At 48.3% G+C, this 16,453-nt stretch overlaps 1 protein-coding gene across 9 annotated transcripts in view; it reads right to left on the reverse strand.

Annotated features, from left to right (window-relative positions):
• Nucleotides 1-16,453, reverse strand: part of ADGRB2 (adhesion G protein-coupled receptor B2) — a 158,990-nt gene that overhangs the window by 112,916 nt on the left and 29,621 nt on the right. For 6 of the 9 annotated variants that reach the window (XM_029619053.1, XM_029619055.1, XM_029619054.1 and 3 more), the window contains exon 2: nt 12,202-12,931. The exons of 2 other annotated variants lie outside the window; for them this stretch is intronic. In XM_029619053.1, the coding sequence (XP_029474913.1) occupies nt 12,202-12,916 (715 nt within the window). In that variant the 5' untranslated portion in view covers nt 12,917-12,931. Of the gene's footprint in view, nt 1-12,201; nt 12,932-16,453 lie in introns of those variants that run through there. One more of the 9 variants, XM_029619056.1, reaches the window with a different exon arrangement.

Consider the following 16,453-nt stretch of genomic DNA (forward strand, 5'->3'; position numbering starts at 1 on the left):
GTAAATCCATGTTCATTGTGTCCCATTAAATCATGTCTTTCTATATGCTCTACGATTTTGATCTTGAGAATAGTTTCCACTATTTTTCCCAGCACTGAAGTCAGGCTCACTGGTCTATAGTTACCCGGATCGCCCCTGGAGCCTTTTTTTAAATATTGGGGTTACATTGGCCACCCTCCAGTCTTCAGGTACAATGGATGATTTTAATGATAGGTTACAAATTGTAACTAATAGATCAGAAATTTCATTTTTTAGTTCCTTCAGAACCCTAGGATGCATACCATCTGGTCCAGGTGATTTGCTACTCTTTAGTTTGCAATCTGGCCTACTACATCTTCAAGGTTCACAATGATTTTGTTCAGTTCGTCTGACTCATCACCCCTGAAAACCATCTCCGGAACTGGTATCTCCCCAACATCCTCATTAGTAAACACAGAAGCAAAGAATTCATTTAGTCTTTCTGCAATGGTCTTATCTTCCCTAAGAACCCCTTTAACCCCTCGGTCATCTAATGGTCCAACCAACTCCCTCACAGGTTTCTTGCTTTGGATATATTTAAAAAAGTTTTTATTATGAGTTTTTGCCTCTATGGCCAACTTCATTTCAAATTCTCTCTTCGCCTGTCTTATCAATGTTTTACACTTAACTTGACAATGCTTATGTTTTATCCTATTTTCTTCAGATGGATCCTTCTTCCAATTTTTGAAGGATTTTTTTTGGCTAAAATAGCCTCTTTCACCTCACCTTTTAACCATGACAGTAATCGTTTTGCCTTCCTTCCACCTTTCTTAATGTGTGGAATACATATGGACTGCGCCTCTAGGATTGTATTTTTAAACAATGTCCATGCCTGTTGAACACTTTTAACCTTTGCAGCTGCACCTTTCAGTTTTTTTCTAACTATTTTCCTCATTTTATCAAAGTTTCCCTTTTGAAAGTTTAGTGTTAGAGCTGCAGATTTACTTATTGTCCCCCTTCTAGTTATTAGTTTAAATTTGATCATGTTATGATCACTGTTGCCAAGTGACCCCACCACCATTACCTCTCTCACCAAACCCTGCGTTTCACTAAGAATTAAATCTAAAATAGCTCCCTCTCTTGTTGGTTCCTGAACCAATTGCTCCATGAAGCAATCATTTATTACATCCAGGAACTTTATGTCTCTAGCAAGTCCTGATGTTACATTTACCCAGTCAATATTGGGGTAATTGAAATCTAAAAGTATACCAGAAGCACCTTGCACATAAGGTAATCCACAAAGTCACAAGTGCAAGTAAAGAGATCAAAGTCCCATTCACTTAATATAACAATTTATTGACCATGAATAAAGTTCATATCTTATTTAATTCGGCAACTCCATATCAGTGGTAACAAGCATGTAGTTTTCTATGTCACTATTAAGTGAATGGGACTTTGAACTCTTTACTTGCACTTGTGACTTTGTGGTAATTGAAATCTCCCATTATTACTGCACTGCCAAATTGGTTAGCTTCCCTGATTTCTCTTAGCATTTCATCATCTGTCTGACCATTTTGTCCAGGTGGACGGTAGTATACCCCTATCACTATACTCTTACCCAACACACATGGGATTTCTAGCCATATAGATTCTACTGAGCATTTAGTCTCTTGTATGATCTTTATCCTGTTGGACTCTATACCCTCCCGGACATAAAGTGCCACACCCCCACCAAGTTGATCCTCCCTATCATTGCGATATAATTTGTACCCTGATATAGCACTGTCCCATTGGTTATCCTCCTTCCACCAAGTCTCTGTGATGCCAATTATCTCAATCTCATCATTTGCTGCTTTACACTCTAACTCTCCCATCTTACTTCTTAGACTTCTGGCATTGGCATACAGACATTTCAAAGTGCGCTTTTTGTTTGTATTAACAACCTGCTTTTCAGTTGTTAGGGATAATTTGGAAATCTTTAGCTTCGGTGATTTTTTACATATAGGCACATGGACTGTGTTTGCTTTTATAGAAACATAGAAATGACAGCAGAAGAAGACCAAACGGCCCATCCAGTCTGCCCAGCAAGCTACACACTTTATCCATTTTTTTTTATTTCCCTTTTTCTCTCTCCCACCCGTTACTATTGGCATCCAGTACCCTCCAGCCCTAATTCCCCTCCACCCCATCACCAATGTAGAGAGCAGCGCCGGATCTGCATCCAAGTGAACATCCAGCTCAATTAGGGGTAGCAACCGCTGCAACAAGCAGGCCACCCCCCTGCCCCATACTCTTACCCACCCCTGTTTTGGTTGTTTTTTTGGAGATGGCAGCCCTCCATCCTTCCGCTCCGTGAAGGTGGAACACCAACCACTGGCCACTGGCATCCCGCTCCGTGAATGCCGCTGTGGCTACTGCCGCTCCGTGCAGTGTTTGAATGCCTCCTCTTTATTCACGCCCTCTAGACTTGATGGATCCACAGTGTTTATCCCACGCCCCTTTGAAGTCCTTCACAGTTTTAGGCTTCACCACTTCCTCTGGAAGGGCGTTCCAGGCGTCCACTCTGTTGGGATGCCCTAACTCTCCTGTTTCATTAGTATCCTTCAAGGATACATTTCTCCGAACCATGCGCTGCTGATCGACTGACGGCTTTCCCCCTTCTTCTAGTTTAAAAGCTGCTCTATCTCCTTTTTAAAGGTTAGCGCCAGCAGTCTGGTTCCACCCTGGTTAAGGTGGAGCCCATCCCTTCGGAAGAGTCTCTCCCTTCCCCAAAAGTTTCCCCAGTTCCTTACAAAACTGAATCCCTGTTCCCTGCACCATCGTCTCATTTATTCTGACTTTCATTTGCAATTGAAAAACATTTGAAAAATAGATATTTGTGGCACCTGCTGTGGGCCACATGGGTGAATATTTGATAGACTGGGCAACCTCTTTTTAAAAAGGTCTAGCATGGTTACCCAGCTTGCTGACACCCAAAATACAGAATAAAGCATCCGCTTACGATTGGGTCACATCGATCTCCTTTCAGTCTTTCTACTGTTCCTTTCTAGTAGGTACCTCTCTGAGTTAAGGACAGTTTGATTGGCTCTTCTGTTTTTAAGTTTTGACACGTACATATAGCACATGTAGAGACTGCAGCATGAATCTTGTCCCATGCAGAGAGAGATGCAGCACATGTCCTGTATCTCAGTGCCACAGGTAGAGACCACAACATGTGGTCATGATGCATATAGACATTACACCACTTCCTATGTCACATTATATGCAGAGAGATTATAGCACGTGTCCTGTGTCATATGTCATCACATGTAGAGATTGCAGCATGAATCTTGTCCCATGCAGAGAGAGATGCAGCACATGTCCTGTATCACAGTGCCACAGGTAGAGACCACAACATGTGGTCATGATGCATATAGACATTACACCACTTCCTATGTCACATTATATGCAGAGAGATTACAGCACATGTCCTGTGTCACATTACTTGAACATTTTAGTATGACATGTTACATGTCAAATGTAAACAACCAGCATGTGTCCTGTGTCATACTGCATGTCACCTGAGACTGCAGCATGTGTCCTGTGTCCCATTATTTGCACAGGCACATGTGAATGCATATCACATGTTATACTGTGTATTATCACCCAGAGACTCGGGCCGGGAGTGCCCTAGCTCCAGCACTCAGCTGCTGTCCCCATGGATGAATGAAATCTAATTCCTGCTGTTACTTCATATCTCCTATAATATTTCACACCTAGGTGCCTTCAGCTTTTAATTAAATGTCAAATATAATTTGGCAATGATTATGTGAGTTTGAGCTATAGGAGACTTAACTTGTTTCTGCCTATTCAAAGAGACAATATCCTGGCAGGGACTGTGCCAGCTGCCCGTCCTCTGCTTTAACCCTTACAGGCGGATGCAATACCGAGCGCTCAGGCTAGCGCACAGGTTAACGCGAGTCCATAATGCCTGATGCAATAAGAGGATCCAAACCAGCGCATGGCTAATAGCGCTCAGCACATGTAAATGCCATGTTGCGAAGGCTATTAGCTAGTACCCCTGATGTAAAATGTAAACGTGTGCCTGATGCACAAAAGTTAATGCCAGCCCCGGAGCTGATGTTGTCTTGATGAGCCCCAAAATTAACAGAAAAGCAGAAAATACTGCTTTTCTGGGATTCCTCAGACTTAATTTTTTTTTTTTTTTTTTTTTTTTAAAGGTCAGGTTAGGAAAACAGACGCTCGTAAAATTGAGCATCTGTCTACCTAACCTGCTGACAGCCACCTCTCCTGGGCGGAGGTGCTAGGGGCACCTCCTTTTTAACACAGCGGCTCATTTGCCTACTGCATCATGCGCCCGAGAGAGATGGATGTGCGTGCTTTAGAAAAGTGATCTCTCAATCACGAGCACCCGTTTTTCACGCACCGATATTGCATCAGCCTGATAGTGCTCCAAGATGAAATATCCTGAGACTACCAAGCAGAGAGGAAGGAAGGAGATCTTGTACACATGGCAGGGCGTACACGACAGTAGTCCACACCAGCATGCTCTGTCCTTCACAATATATTTCTGAAAGCTTCTCCTCTGAATGAGGAGCTTGCCAGTCCCCGGTCAACTCAGGAGAGCAGCCGGCTAGCATCACCCATAAACTGATGCACAACTGTGCACACACTCAACAGGTACACGTGCACACTCCCAAGCCCATCTCCAAGCTAATCAGCAGCCCGGGCAGTGCATGGGAACGGGGGTCTGCCTCTAAAGTCCTGGCCAACCACAGTGAAAGGTCCCTCCACTTCGATGATGCAGTGACATATTAGTGACTACTAAGGGCTCCATAGCTGCTTGCACCTGCAGTGTGGTGCATTAAGTTTCACCACCTGACAAGGTGTGCTGTTACCCGGGCAGATTCCCATCTCACCTGCCCCTTCCAAACAGCCCTGCACACACACACACACAGGTAAATGCACACCTATTCATGCACATACTCATTCACAAACACACACACAGGTAAATGCACACCTGTGCATGCACATACACACACAGGTAAATGCACACCTGTACACACACAAAAGCATAGGTAAATGCACATCTGTGTGCACACACAGGAAAATGTACACCTGTGCATGCATCCACACACAAGTAAATGTACATCTGTAAAACACAAATACATAAACACACATGTGCATGCATACACACACAGGTAAATGTGCACCTGTGCATTCGTGCACACAAGCAAACATGCACACAGGTAAATTCACACCTGTGTACATGGGGTCAATTTTTTAAATTGGCTTCACTTAGGAAATGAAATTTAATCCTGCACTTCATTTGTGTAGATTTGTGATCCTGTTATGTACCCAGTGCTAAAAAGCAGAGCTAAATTCCTTTTCCTCATCTAACTCCGCCCCCATAACTGCTAATATTTCAGGCTACTGAATAAAGGCACTCAACCTTTAAATATGCCCCTTTAAAAGAATAACCGACTACCCCCATGTGTTAAATACCTAAAGCATTTCAAGTTTACCCCATACCTTATGTACATGCACACGTACACTCCTTCACTATAATGCTCTCTTTCATGTGCACATACTAACACGTAGCCAGCACACTTCCTGTTACCCCATACCTTATGTACATGCACACGTACACTCCTTCACTATAATGCTCTCTTTCATGTGCACATACTAACATGTAGCCAGCACACACTTCCTGTTACCCCATACCTTATGTACATGCACACGCACACTCCTTCACTATAATGCTCTCTTTCATGTGCACATACTAACATGTAGCCAGCACACACTTCCTGTACATTTCAAGTTTTACCCCATACCTTATGTACATGCACACGCACACTCCTTCACTATAATGCTCTCTTTCATGTGCACATACTAACACGTAGCCAGCACACACTTCCTGCACATTTCAAGTTTACCCCATACCTTATGTACATGCACACGCACACTCCTTCACTATAATGCTCTCTTTCATGTGCACATACTAACATGTAGCCAGCACACACTTCCTGTTACCCCATACCTTATGTACATGCACACGTACACTCCTTCACTATAATGCTCTCATTCATGTGCACATACTAACATGTAGCCAGCACACACTTCCTGTACATTTCAAGTTTTACCTCATACCTTGTGTACATGCACACGCACACTCCTTCACTATAATGCTCTCTGTTCATGTGCACATACTAACATGTAGCCAGCACATACTTCCTGTACATTTCAAGTTTTACCCCATACCTTGTGTACATGCACACGCACACTCCTTCACTATAATGCTCTCTGTTCATGTGCACATACTAACATGTAGCCAGCACACACTTCCTGTACATTTCAAGTTTTACCCCATACCTTGTGTACATGCACACGCACACTCCTTCACTATAATGCTCTCTGTTCATGTGCACATACTAACATGTAGCCAGCACACACTTCCTGTACATTTCAAGTTTTACCCCATACCTTGTGTACATGCACACGCACACTCCTTCACTATAATGCTCTCTGTTCATGTGCACATACTAACACGTAGCCAGCACACACTTCCTGGTCAGTCTCCAGTGCACTGCAATCTGGCACATGGCACAAGCACTGGATTCTGGAACAGGCTGCTGCAGTGCCTTCCCTGCTATTTTAACTCCCCTTCTACACCAGCGACTGCTTTCATTAGGAGAGCAATAACCTCTGTGCCCTAGATGCGCCTGCATCCTGTCACCTCCCAATGCTAACGTTAGTGCAAGTTTTTACTCCTGGTTTAGCCTGCATTTTTCTGGAGTAAGTTACCTCTAGTATTCAACAGGGGTTTTAAATCCTAAAAAATGGACATTAAAACAGGAGTAAAAGGAGTAAAAGGCATCGATAAATAATTCTCTCTTACATTTATATTACGCTTTTTCCATTCAAATCCCATGCAAAGGAAGGCGTTAGCTATTCCCCAGCATTGCAGGGAGGTGCGTTTAAAGGCAGACAGCTTAAAGCACAGTTTCTTAACACTGGAAATGTAGCTCCTGGATCAGAGTAAGCGTAAACGTTACATTTCTGGTGGCCATGTGGGATAATGTCTGGCCACTTCTGCCAGACTGGGCACAGCAATAGAATAACTTTGGCACAGAAATGCGAGTTTACGTCACGTCAGACCCAGGAGTTTAACTTCCATGTGAGCTGTCGAGGCAGGCACCTGCAGCTGAACAGTACCCAGCGCTGTGCATCCTGCCTTTGGCGCACGGTTTAACTGTAGACGTCCACCCCAGGGAGCTCGCTGGAAGTGCTGACTCCAGAGGCCCTTATGGCAGAGAATGGCGAGTAAAGTCAAACACAAACTCTCTGGGGGGCACCTGCAGCTGGACAGGGGGCCAAAGATGGATGCACAGCGCCAGCGTGAATACTCTCCAGCTGAAGGTGCCCACCCCAGAGAGCTTACGCTTTGATTTTCTGCCTTGCCACATGGCCCTGCATGTGAGACTGGTGCTGTGCATGCCAGCTTGTGGGCACTAAGGTCATTTTGACCTGGAATGGCAAAATCAAAGAATAAACTCTCTGGGGAATGTGTCTAAAGCCAGATGAACAAAGCATAGACTGGGCAGACACCAACAGCTGAGCATTATACGCTCTAGCACAGCGCGCATACAGGAAAACAACAAACACCTGTGACTGGTGCCTGCCTCGGGGAGCTTACCCTCCTGGGTCTGAGGTGGAGTAAACGCACATTTTGGGTGGCCAGTATTGTCGATTGTTGTACCTCAGACCCAGGAAGGGCTCACATTTCCAAAGTACATTTTCTTTAGCTGGATCCTACAGACAGTCAATGTGTAAGCTCACTGGGGCGGGCACCTACAGCTGAACATATGCCAGAGTCAGGATGCACAACACAAAAGTGTATACTCTTCAGCTGAAGGTGCCCACCCCAGAGAGCTTATGTTTTGTACAACTGTAGTTGCAAGCCTAGGAGAACTTATGCCAGAAATGTAATTCTTTCTTGGTCTGAGGTGGAGTAAACTCACATTTTTGGAGGCCAAAGTTATTCTATTGCTGTGCCCAGTCTGGTAGAAAAAGCTGGACACTGCCACATGGGCAGGGCAATAGAATATCATGGCCCCCAGAAATGCGATCTCAGGCCAAGGAGTTAAGAAAACACAGGAGCAAGGAGGTAAGAGCTGGAAGCTGGAAGGAGTGGGAGCAAAATGGCCTTGTGTGTGAGACGACACTGGGCTTCCTGACTTGTCTCCAATCTCGCATGCAAGGGATGCCCCGTGATTGGCATGGAAGCTGCATCCATTAGGGACGCTCATCAGCAAAGTGCGCGCTGTTTGGCTTTAGGTGCCCTCCCTGGAGAGCTTAACCTTTGGTTTCTTAGTGTTTGGGTTCTTGCCAGGTTCTTGTGACCAGGATGCTGGGCTTGATGGACCCTTGGTCTGACGCAGTGTGGCTATTTCTTATGTTCTTATGCCTTGCTCAAAAGGCCTTGGATGCGAGATTGTAGCCAAGTTCGATGCCCAGTGCCAATCTTGCGTGCAAGGTCATTTTGATCACTCTCTTTCCAACTTCAAGCGCTTCCCCCCTTGCTCCTGTTTATCGCACTTTCCTGCATTAGTGCACATTTTTCAGGTTAACTCCTATTTTAGTGCTTTTTTTTACTCCTGCTTGATTTGCCTCCCGTTCGCTTGCTGCATCCCACAAGGACCCCTGGTTTTTTACATACACATTACGTAAAGCCTACGCTAACCTTTAACTCCGATTTTAGGGTGGGTTTTATAACATCGGCCTCATAGACAGACAGGCAGACACTCACACACCCCTAATGCATAACAAGATGGAAAAAAAGCTGAAGAAAGCCACGAAAATGGAGAAAACATTGTGTACAGCCGAGAGAGAACTGACAGGTTGTTACATAAAAAGGAACCCCCAGCACAAGCATCGGATTAGCTGTGATTTACTCCCCGAGGAAATGATGTCTGCAGGGATGAGCCTCTCTTTCTTCTGTTTCAGAGGTGCGGAGGGTACGCGCATACCTCACTGAGGTATATTATACACAACTCGCTATCCAAAATACACAGGTAATATCCGTTTACTCTGCAGGTACTAGAAAGTCAACGAGATATGCGCAAATTAATTCACTTCCCTGTCTCTCAGACATCAGGGCCAGGCTGATCCAGTCCTGGTTCTGTCCATTCCAGTCCTGCTTTGCTTAGGAAACTCACAGTAGGGAGCCCGTGCCTGTATATTCCTTTGGCAAGGCAGGTAAGGCTGTGTGCAATGTGCAGGAACCAACTAGGCCCGGCCTTTATCGTAGGAGCTCTCATAGCCTTTATATGTGTTTCTGGACTGAGTGCACTGTACATCGCAATACATGACAGTAATTGACCCTCCAGTCTGAGACTCTTATTCGCTGGTCTTCTAACATTTGGGTAGATGAGCACAGACTCCCATTCAATAAAGCAAAGGTCTGCAACTTTTCAAAATAGAAGAGCCAGTTCTCATTTCTTATTTTCTTTATCCAAGATGTTTTCAGAGCTGTTGTGAATCAGCAAACACTCAGGTAAAGCTCATCCTCTTCCCTCACCTTATCCCCAGCAATGTCTCAACCCCTCCTATTCACCAGTCTCTCCCCTCCCTAGTCCCTAGCAGCCTATACTAAGAACATAAGAACATAAGAAAATGCCATACTGGGTCAGACCAAGGGTCCATCAAGCCCAGCATCCTGTTTCCAACAGTGGCCAATCCAGGCCATAAGAACCTGGCAAGTGCCCAAAAACTAAGTCTATTCCATGTAACCATTGCTAATGGCAGTGGCTATTCTCTAAGTCAACTTAATAGCAGGTAATGGACTTCTCCTCCAAGAACTTATCCAATCCTTTTTTAAACACAGCTATACTAACTGCACTAACCACATTCTCTGGCAACAAATTCCAGAGTTTAATTGTGCGTTGAGTGAAAAAGAATTTTCTCCGAATAGTTTTAAATGTGCCCCATGCTAACTTCATGGAGTGCCCCCTAGTCTTTCTATTATTCGAAAGTGAAAATAACCGAGTCACATCTACTCGTTCAAGACCTCTCATGATCTTAAAGACCTCTTATCATATCCCCCCTCAGTCGTCTCTTCTCCAAGCTGAACAGCCCTAACCTCTTCAGCCTTTCCTCATATGGGAGCTGTTCCATCCCCTTTATCATTTTGGTCGCCCTTCTCTGTACCTTCTCTGTCGCATCTCTCTCAATGCTCTCTTATCCCCAGCAGTCTCTCTCTCCTCCCATCCCCAGCAGTCTCTCAATCCCCCTATCCTCTGCAGTCTCTCCCTCAATCCTCCCTCGCAGCCTCTCCTCTCGCACTCCTCCCATCCCCCAGCTGTCACTTTCTCACATTTCCTCCAATCCAGCAATCACACTTTCTTCCCCTCCCCCCCCACAAGCCATGTTTTCTACTCAAACAAATATGTCTTGTGTGCACTAAGAAGGTTTTCAGCACAGAAAGCATTTCTTGTGCACATAAATCAAATTTTATGTGCAGAAAACATCCCAACTATAGGTCCCAGCACCTGAACTCCAGCTTCCATCCATCATTGCTTCACCTCAGCTACGGAGTTGTTTCCAGCACTAAAACCCCCCGAGGTAAGCCAGCACAGCTCTCTGCAGGGAGGGGTAACAGCTTGGCCATCATTAGCACTGCACCTGCAGATGAGGGCGCTAACCTGTGCACAAAGCTCCTTGCTGCATCGGCAGTAACGTCTGTGCCCACAAAACGTGCAAACAAGTGTGGACCATATCTGTGTACTCTGCCCAGTGGCTCCATAGTTAGCAGACATCCGAGATGATGCCTTCTAGATCAGTGGTTCCCCAACCTGTCCTCAAGGACCCCCCCAAGGAGACAGGTTTTCAGGATATCCACAATGAATAGTGGATATCCTGAAAAGCTCCAGATCAGGTTTGGGAACCTCTGTTCTAGATCCTCTTGCCGACACACTATGTGGCTGAGGGATTGCGCTACGTCTCAAATGCAAAAACTTTACACATTTTCAAAACCCTGGCACCTTTCTCTCTTCATCCCTTCTAGCAGGTCTACTCAGTTGCAGATTTTTGTATCTGCAAAGCAGCTGATTTTTCCCTCCGATCCCCTGCAGGGTTGTTAATAAGAGCACTGAAGAGCAGTGGTCCCAGTGCTGGGCACCTCATTTCCCCAGAGCGGATGCCACTGACTTCACCCTCTTGGCATCCTGCCCTTTCCCACTTCCTTACCCACTCTACAGCTCACTCCCATAACAGCCAATTTCACTTCCCAGTTTATCAAAATCCAAACTGGCAACCTCTAGCAAGCGGCACGAAGCAGCACTTTCCTCACCTCGTCCCGTTTACCTGGCAGCATCTTCCCCTTGCTTTGAGGTACTTTGCCCACTACTGGTGCTAGATTAATGGCTCTGTGCACATCTGGACCACACCCATCCTCTTCCGGTTCCTCAGCACACACAATTCTTCACTTCCCTCAGGATCTGGGGGTACACGCTCTGCCCTCTACCTTGTCCACCCTTCTGTAAGTACCTGGTTTTAGATTATTTCCTGTTTCTCAGTACCTCCCCTTCTATTGTAAGGTTACTCTTTTCTGTTTTCCTGTCCTGGGGAGTGGCTCTTTGACTCAATCGCAATAGTCTTGTGTACACTGACAACAGCAGGGACAGGGTCTCCTCACACATTCTCTCTCCGTTCCACTCTATACGCCTTGAATTGACTCCCAAGTGCAACCACCATGGCAACTAGAAAATCTACTAAACATCTAATCACTTTTATGCCCCATCCTACTACTAGTAACAACAACATCTCTGCGTGCTCCTGCTGTGCACAGTCCTCGCATGCACCCCAGGGCTGGCTGCACATTAGGATGTAATCCTCTCTGCAGCATCTGACACCTTGAAGGTGGCGGGCAACATGTTAAAGAATCCCCTTGACCACACTCCGGGGCTTTGTGGTTTCTGTCCAACCATTTCTCAGAAAGCCAAAGGCAGGTCACCAGAGTGCAGCCAGCACAGACACTCACACTCACACTCACACGTCAGAAGCAGCCCCTGCTCCTCCGGGCTGCCCGAGCACAACAACTCGCGCATTCATCCCTCAGAAGGCAAGGCCAGGGAGGCACGGCGACTCCCCCAGGGTCACACAGTCCCTGACGGAGAAATTCCTGCTTCCTGGTGCAGGTCCCTAATTAACGAGAGGCGCCGGGATGAAAGAACGAAACCTTACCAAACTTCATCTCTCGGGAGTAGAGTTCGTTTGCATTCCCAGAATGCAGTTCTGTCACGCAGCAGTCGCTGCTGGTGGCTGGCAGGATGGCATTGGAGATTGTGGCATTGCGGTGGTGGGAGGGCACGTGTGAGCACGTGCAGCCGGTCTGGGTGATGCCGCAGCGCTGCTGCCAGCCGCCGGCACGAACGCACTCCTCGAACCAGCGGCACAGCACAGCGCACATGAACTGACTGGAGTTGTCGTTGTTAATGAGCAGAATCTCCACGAAACGGCGGTCCAGCAGGTCTCTGGGTAGCACGGGTGCCACCCCCGATGACAGGCACAGGCGCAGGAAGTTTTTATCGAAGTGCAGGAAGGTGACGGGCCCAGCAGGCTGGCACAGCTCCATGCCCGCCTCCTCACCCTCCTCTGGATGCGTGCAGCTGTGATTGGCCACGTAGTGATCCAGGGGCTGCACCATGGGGGACAGCAGAGCACACACCGGCTCCTCCCGGTCAAACTTCAGGTAGAGAGAGTACTTGGTGGGGTCCGGGTTCTCCAAGGCCCACGAGCAGCCAGACGAGACGATGGGGAAGAGGTCCCTAAGCGAGAAGGATCCGTAGAGGATGCCGGAGGCCAGAGCGGAGCATGCGCCCAGAACGGGGGCTGACCCCGTGGGTGACAGGACAACAGACGATATCACAGACAGTAAGAGCTGACAAGCAGTGTTCATCCTATGTCATTTGCCCTGGAAGAAAGGAGAGAGAGAGAGTCAGATCGTTCAACGTTCCCTGTGCACAAAACAATCAGGCGCCAGGAGCTGCAGCTAACCCTAAGCGAGCAAGAGTCCACAGTCCCTGAGCTTCGGGCAGCCAAACCTCACCGTAACCTGCAGCAAAGGAGAACCCCAAGGAGGAAAGCTTACATGAAGGGTGGACACCTCTCCTCTGGGGCTTTACTTACATATTACTTTGCAAACAGCTGGGAAAGCATCAGGCCAGCAAAGGAATCTGCACCTGATGTGCTGGGAGGGAGCTGGTGCTCGCAGGCTCTGGGATCCCAGGACCAGGGCCTCCGCTATGGGCAGGAGGAAGATTTATTGCCAGTGAGGGACTCCCACAGCAGCTGAGCAGAGGAAGAAAAGCCTGGAAATGTTCTGCATTGTGGCTGAGACAATCAAACTCTGGCCTGTTGGGCCAGGAGCCGCTGCCCCTCACCTTTCTGCCACGCTCCTGTTCCACGGCTGCATGTGCTGGGACAGCTCTTATCCCTGCGACTCAGATGGGTACCTGTGACCTGGACTGGCCACGGCTGCATGTGCTGGGACAGCTCTTATCCCTGCGACTCAGATGGGTACCTGTGACCTGGACTGGCCACGGCTGCATGTGCTGGGGCAGCTCTTATCCCTGCGACTCAGATGGGTACCTGTGACCTGGACTGGCCACGGCTGCATGTGCTGGGGCAGCTCTTATCCCTGCAACTCTGATGGGTACCTGTGACCTGGACTGGCCACGGCTGCATGTGCTGGGACAGCTCTTATTCCTGCGACTCTGATGGGTACCTGTGACCTGGACTGGCCACGGCTGCATGTGCTGGGACAGCTCTTATCCCTGCGACTCTGATGGGTACCTGTGACCTGGACTGGCCACGGCTGCATGTGCTGGGGCAGCTCTTATCCCTGCGACTCTGATGGGTACCTGTGACCTGGACTGGCCACGGCTGCATGTGCTGGGACAGCTCTTATCCCTGCGACTCTGATGGGTACCTGTGACCTGGACTGGCCACGGCTGCATGTGCTGGGGCAGCTCTTATCCCTGCGACTCTGATGGGTACCTGTGACCTGGACTGGCCACGGCTGCATGTGCTGGGACAGCTCTTATCCCTGCGACTCTGATGGGTACCTGTGACCTGGACTGGCCACGGCTGCATGTGCTGGGACAGCTCTTATCCCTGCGACTCTGATGGGTACCTGTGACCTGGACTGGCCACGGCTGCATGTGCTGGGGCAGCTCTTATCCCTGCGACTCAGATGGGTACCTGTGACCTGGACTGGCCACGGCTGCATGTGCTGGGACAGCTCTTATTCCTGCGACTCTGATGGGTACCTGTGACCTGGACTGCCCACGGCTGCATGTGCTGGGACAGCTCTTATCCCTGCGACTCAGATGGGTACCTGTGACCTGGACTGGCCACGGCTGCATGTGCTGGGACAGCTCTTATCCCTGCGACTCAGATGGGTACCTGTGACCTGGACTGCCCACGGCTGCATGTGCTGGGACAGCTCTTATTCCTGCGACTCAGATGGGTACCTGTGACCTGGACTGGCCACGGCTGCATGTGCTGGGACAGCTCTTATCCCTGCGATTCTGATGGGTACCTGTGACCTGGACTGGCCACGGCTGCATGTGCTGGGACAGCTCTTATTCCTGCGACTCTGATGGGTACCTGTGACCTGGACTGGCCACGGCTGCATGTGCTGGGACAGCTCTTATTTCTGCGACCTGGACTGCCCACGGCTGCATGTGCTGGGACAGCTCTTATTCCTGCGACTCAGATGGGTACCTGTGACCTGGACTGGCCACGGCTGCATGTGCTGGGACAGCTCTTATCCCTGCGACTCAGATGGGTACCTGTGACCTGGACTGCCCACGGCTGCATGTGCTGGGACAGCTCTTATCCCTGCGACTCTGATGGGTACCTGTGACCTGGACTGGCCACGGCTGCATGTGCTGGGACAGCTCTTATCCCTGCGACTCTGATGGGTACCTGTGACCTGGACTGCCCACGGCTGCATGTGCTGGGACAGCCAGCTCTTATTCCTGTGACCTGGACTGGCCACGGCTGCATTTGCTGGGACAGCTCTTATTCCTGCGACTCTGATGGGTACCTGTGACCTGGAATGGCCACAGAGAGCACAGGGGAAGCAGATGATGGAGAGGTCAGAGGACAAGTGCACTACAACAGGTTCCAATGCAACGTCCACCCCAATTTACCAGTGCTGTTCCTTACTGCCTGCCTCTGGACACTGTGGCCTGGCCAAACCCACCATTTCTCTAGACCTAGGCTGCTGCCCAGGGGATCAACATCTCAGCCGGTCCAGGTGGGGAGAGATCTGTGGCCACAGTTGTGCATCAAGATAGGATTTGTCAGAACTAGGACTGGCGTGAAATGTCTGGGTGACTTGGCATCTGAAAACATTTGCTTTTTGTGTATGAAGAAGTCTGATTACAATAATCCTGTGAGAGCACTGTGTTTATAATTATATAGTGAATGATCGTGCATCCAGTCTTCCCAGGGGGCAGAGTCCATATGGTGTCCAATAGAATTAAAATCTACGTCCATTCCTGGTCCTCAGAGAGAAGTGAGGAGTCCATGCAGGAGCCCCGAGGATGCAGCGTGCTCAGGGGGTGCTCTATGACTCTTCCCACTTACAAATCTCTTCTGAACAGGTTCTGAGGAAAGCTAAGGCTCAGGAGATGTGCAGCTCCCTCATTCTAATCACTTTATTACAGACAGAAATATCCGGGATTTCCTAGCTGAACCTCAGAGTGCAGGATCAGACACATCCCCAGCATTTCACACTTACAGGCCGATGCAATATGTGAATGACCTACCACGCTAATTGTGCATCCGAGACACGTCCTTGGCATTGGGTGCCCAGAACACGTGGCTGGGTGCAGGTTACCAAAACATTGATTGAGCGTTTTATCCCGCGACAGCTAATTGACCGGCACAATATACATGCACATACACACATGGCCTGCAGCATGCATATTGTGCACACAGACATTTTCTTTCAGGCAAGCATTTTAAACCTAGCATGGTGCTGCTTTCTGCGGTTCCTCCTACATAGCATCACGAGGACAGTAAGTAGAAGGAACCACAGAAAGCAGGATGTTTTCTATTTTCGTTCAGCCCGATACGTGCTGTAAGACGTAATGCCAGCTCCCGGGCTGCCGTTAAATTTGTGGTGCTCACAAGGACGTGCTGGGTGAGCGAGGATTTTCTCCATCACAGGGTAGTAGTTAATAGCCTCATCTACATGGAATCTACATGTGATGAGCGCTATCAGCTACGAATGAGTTTGACCCGCTAATCCCCTTTTTGAATCAGGTGATAGCCTAGCGCATCCAACCGCGGGTTAAGCTGTGCGCTAGCCTGAGTCCATGATATTGCATCGGCCGCTTGTCATCCAGAAAGTTACTTTTAACGCATGCACACAGTGGAAGAAACTGTCAGATCCATGCTATCACAGTACGATGTTCCTGCA

This window comes from Rhinatrema bivittatum, chromosome 11 (assembly GCF_901001135.1).
Source record: "Rhinatrema bivittatum chromosome 11, aRhiBiv1.1, whole genome shotgun sequence".
In the NCBI taxonomy this organism is placed as follows: domain Eukaryota; kingdom Metazoa; phylum Chordata; class Amphibia; order Gymnophiona; family Rhinatrematidae; genus Rhinatrema; species Rhinatrema bivittatum.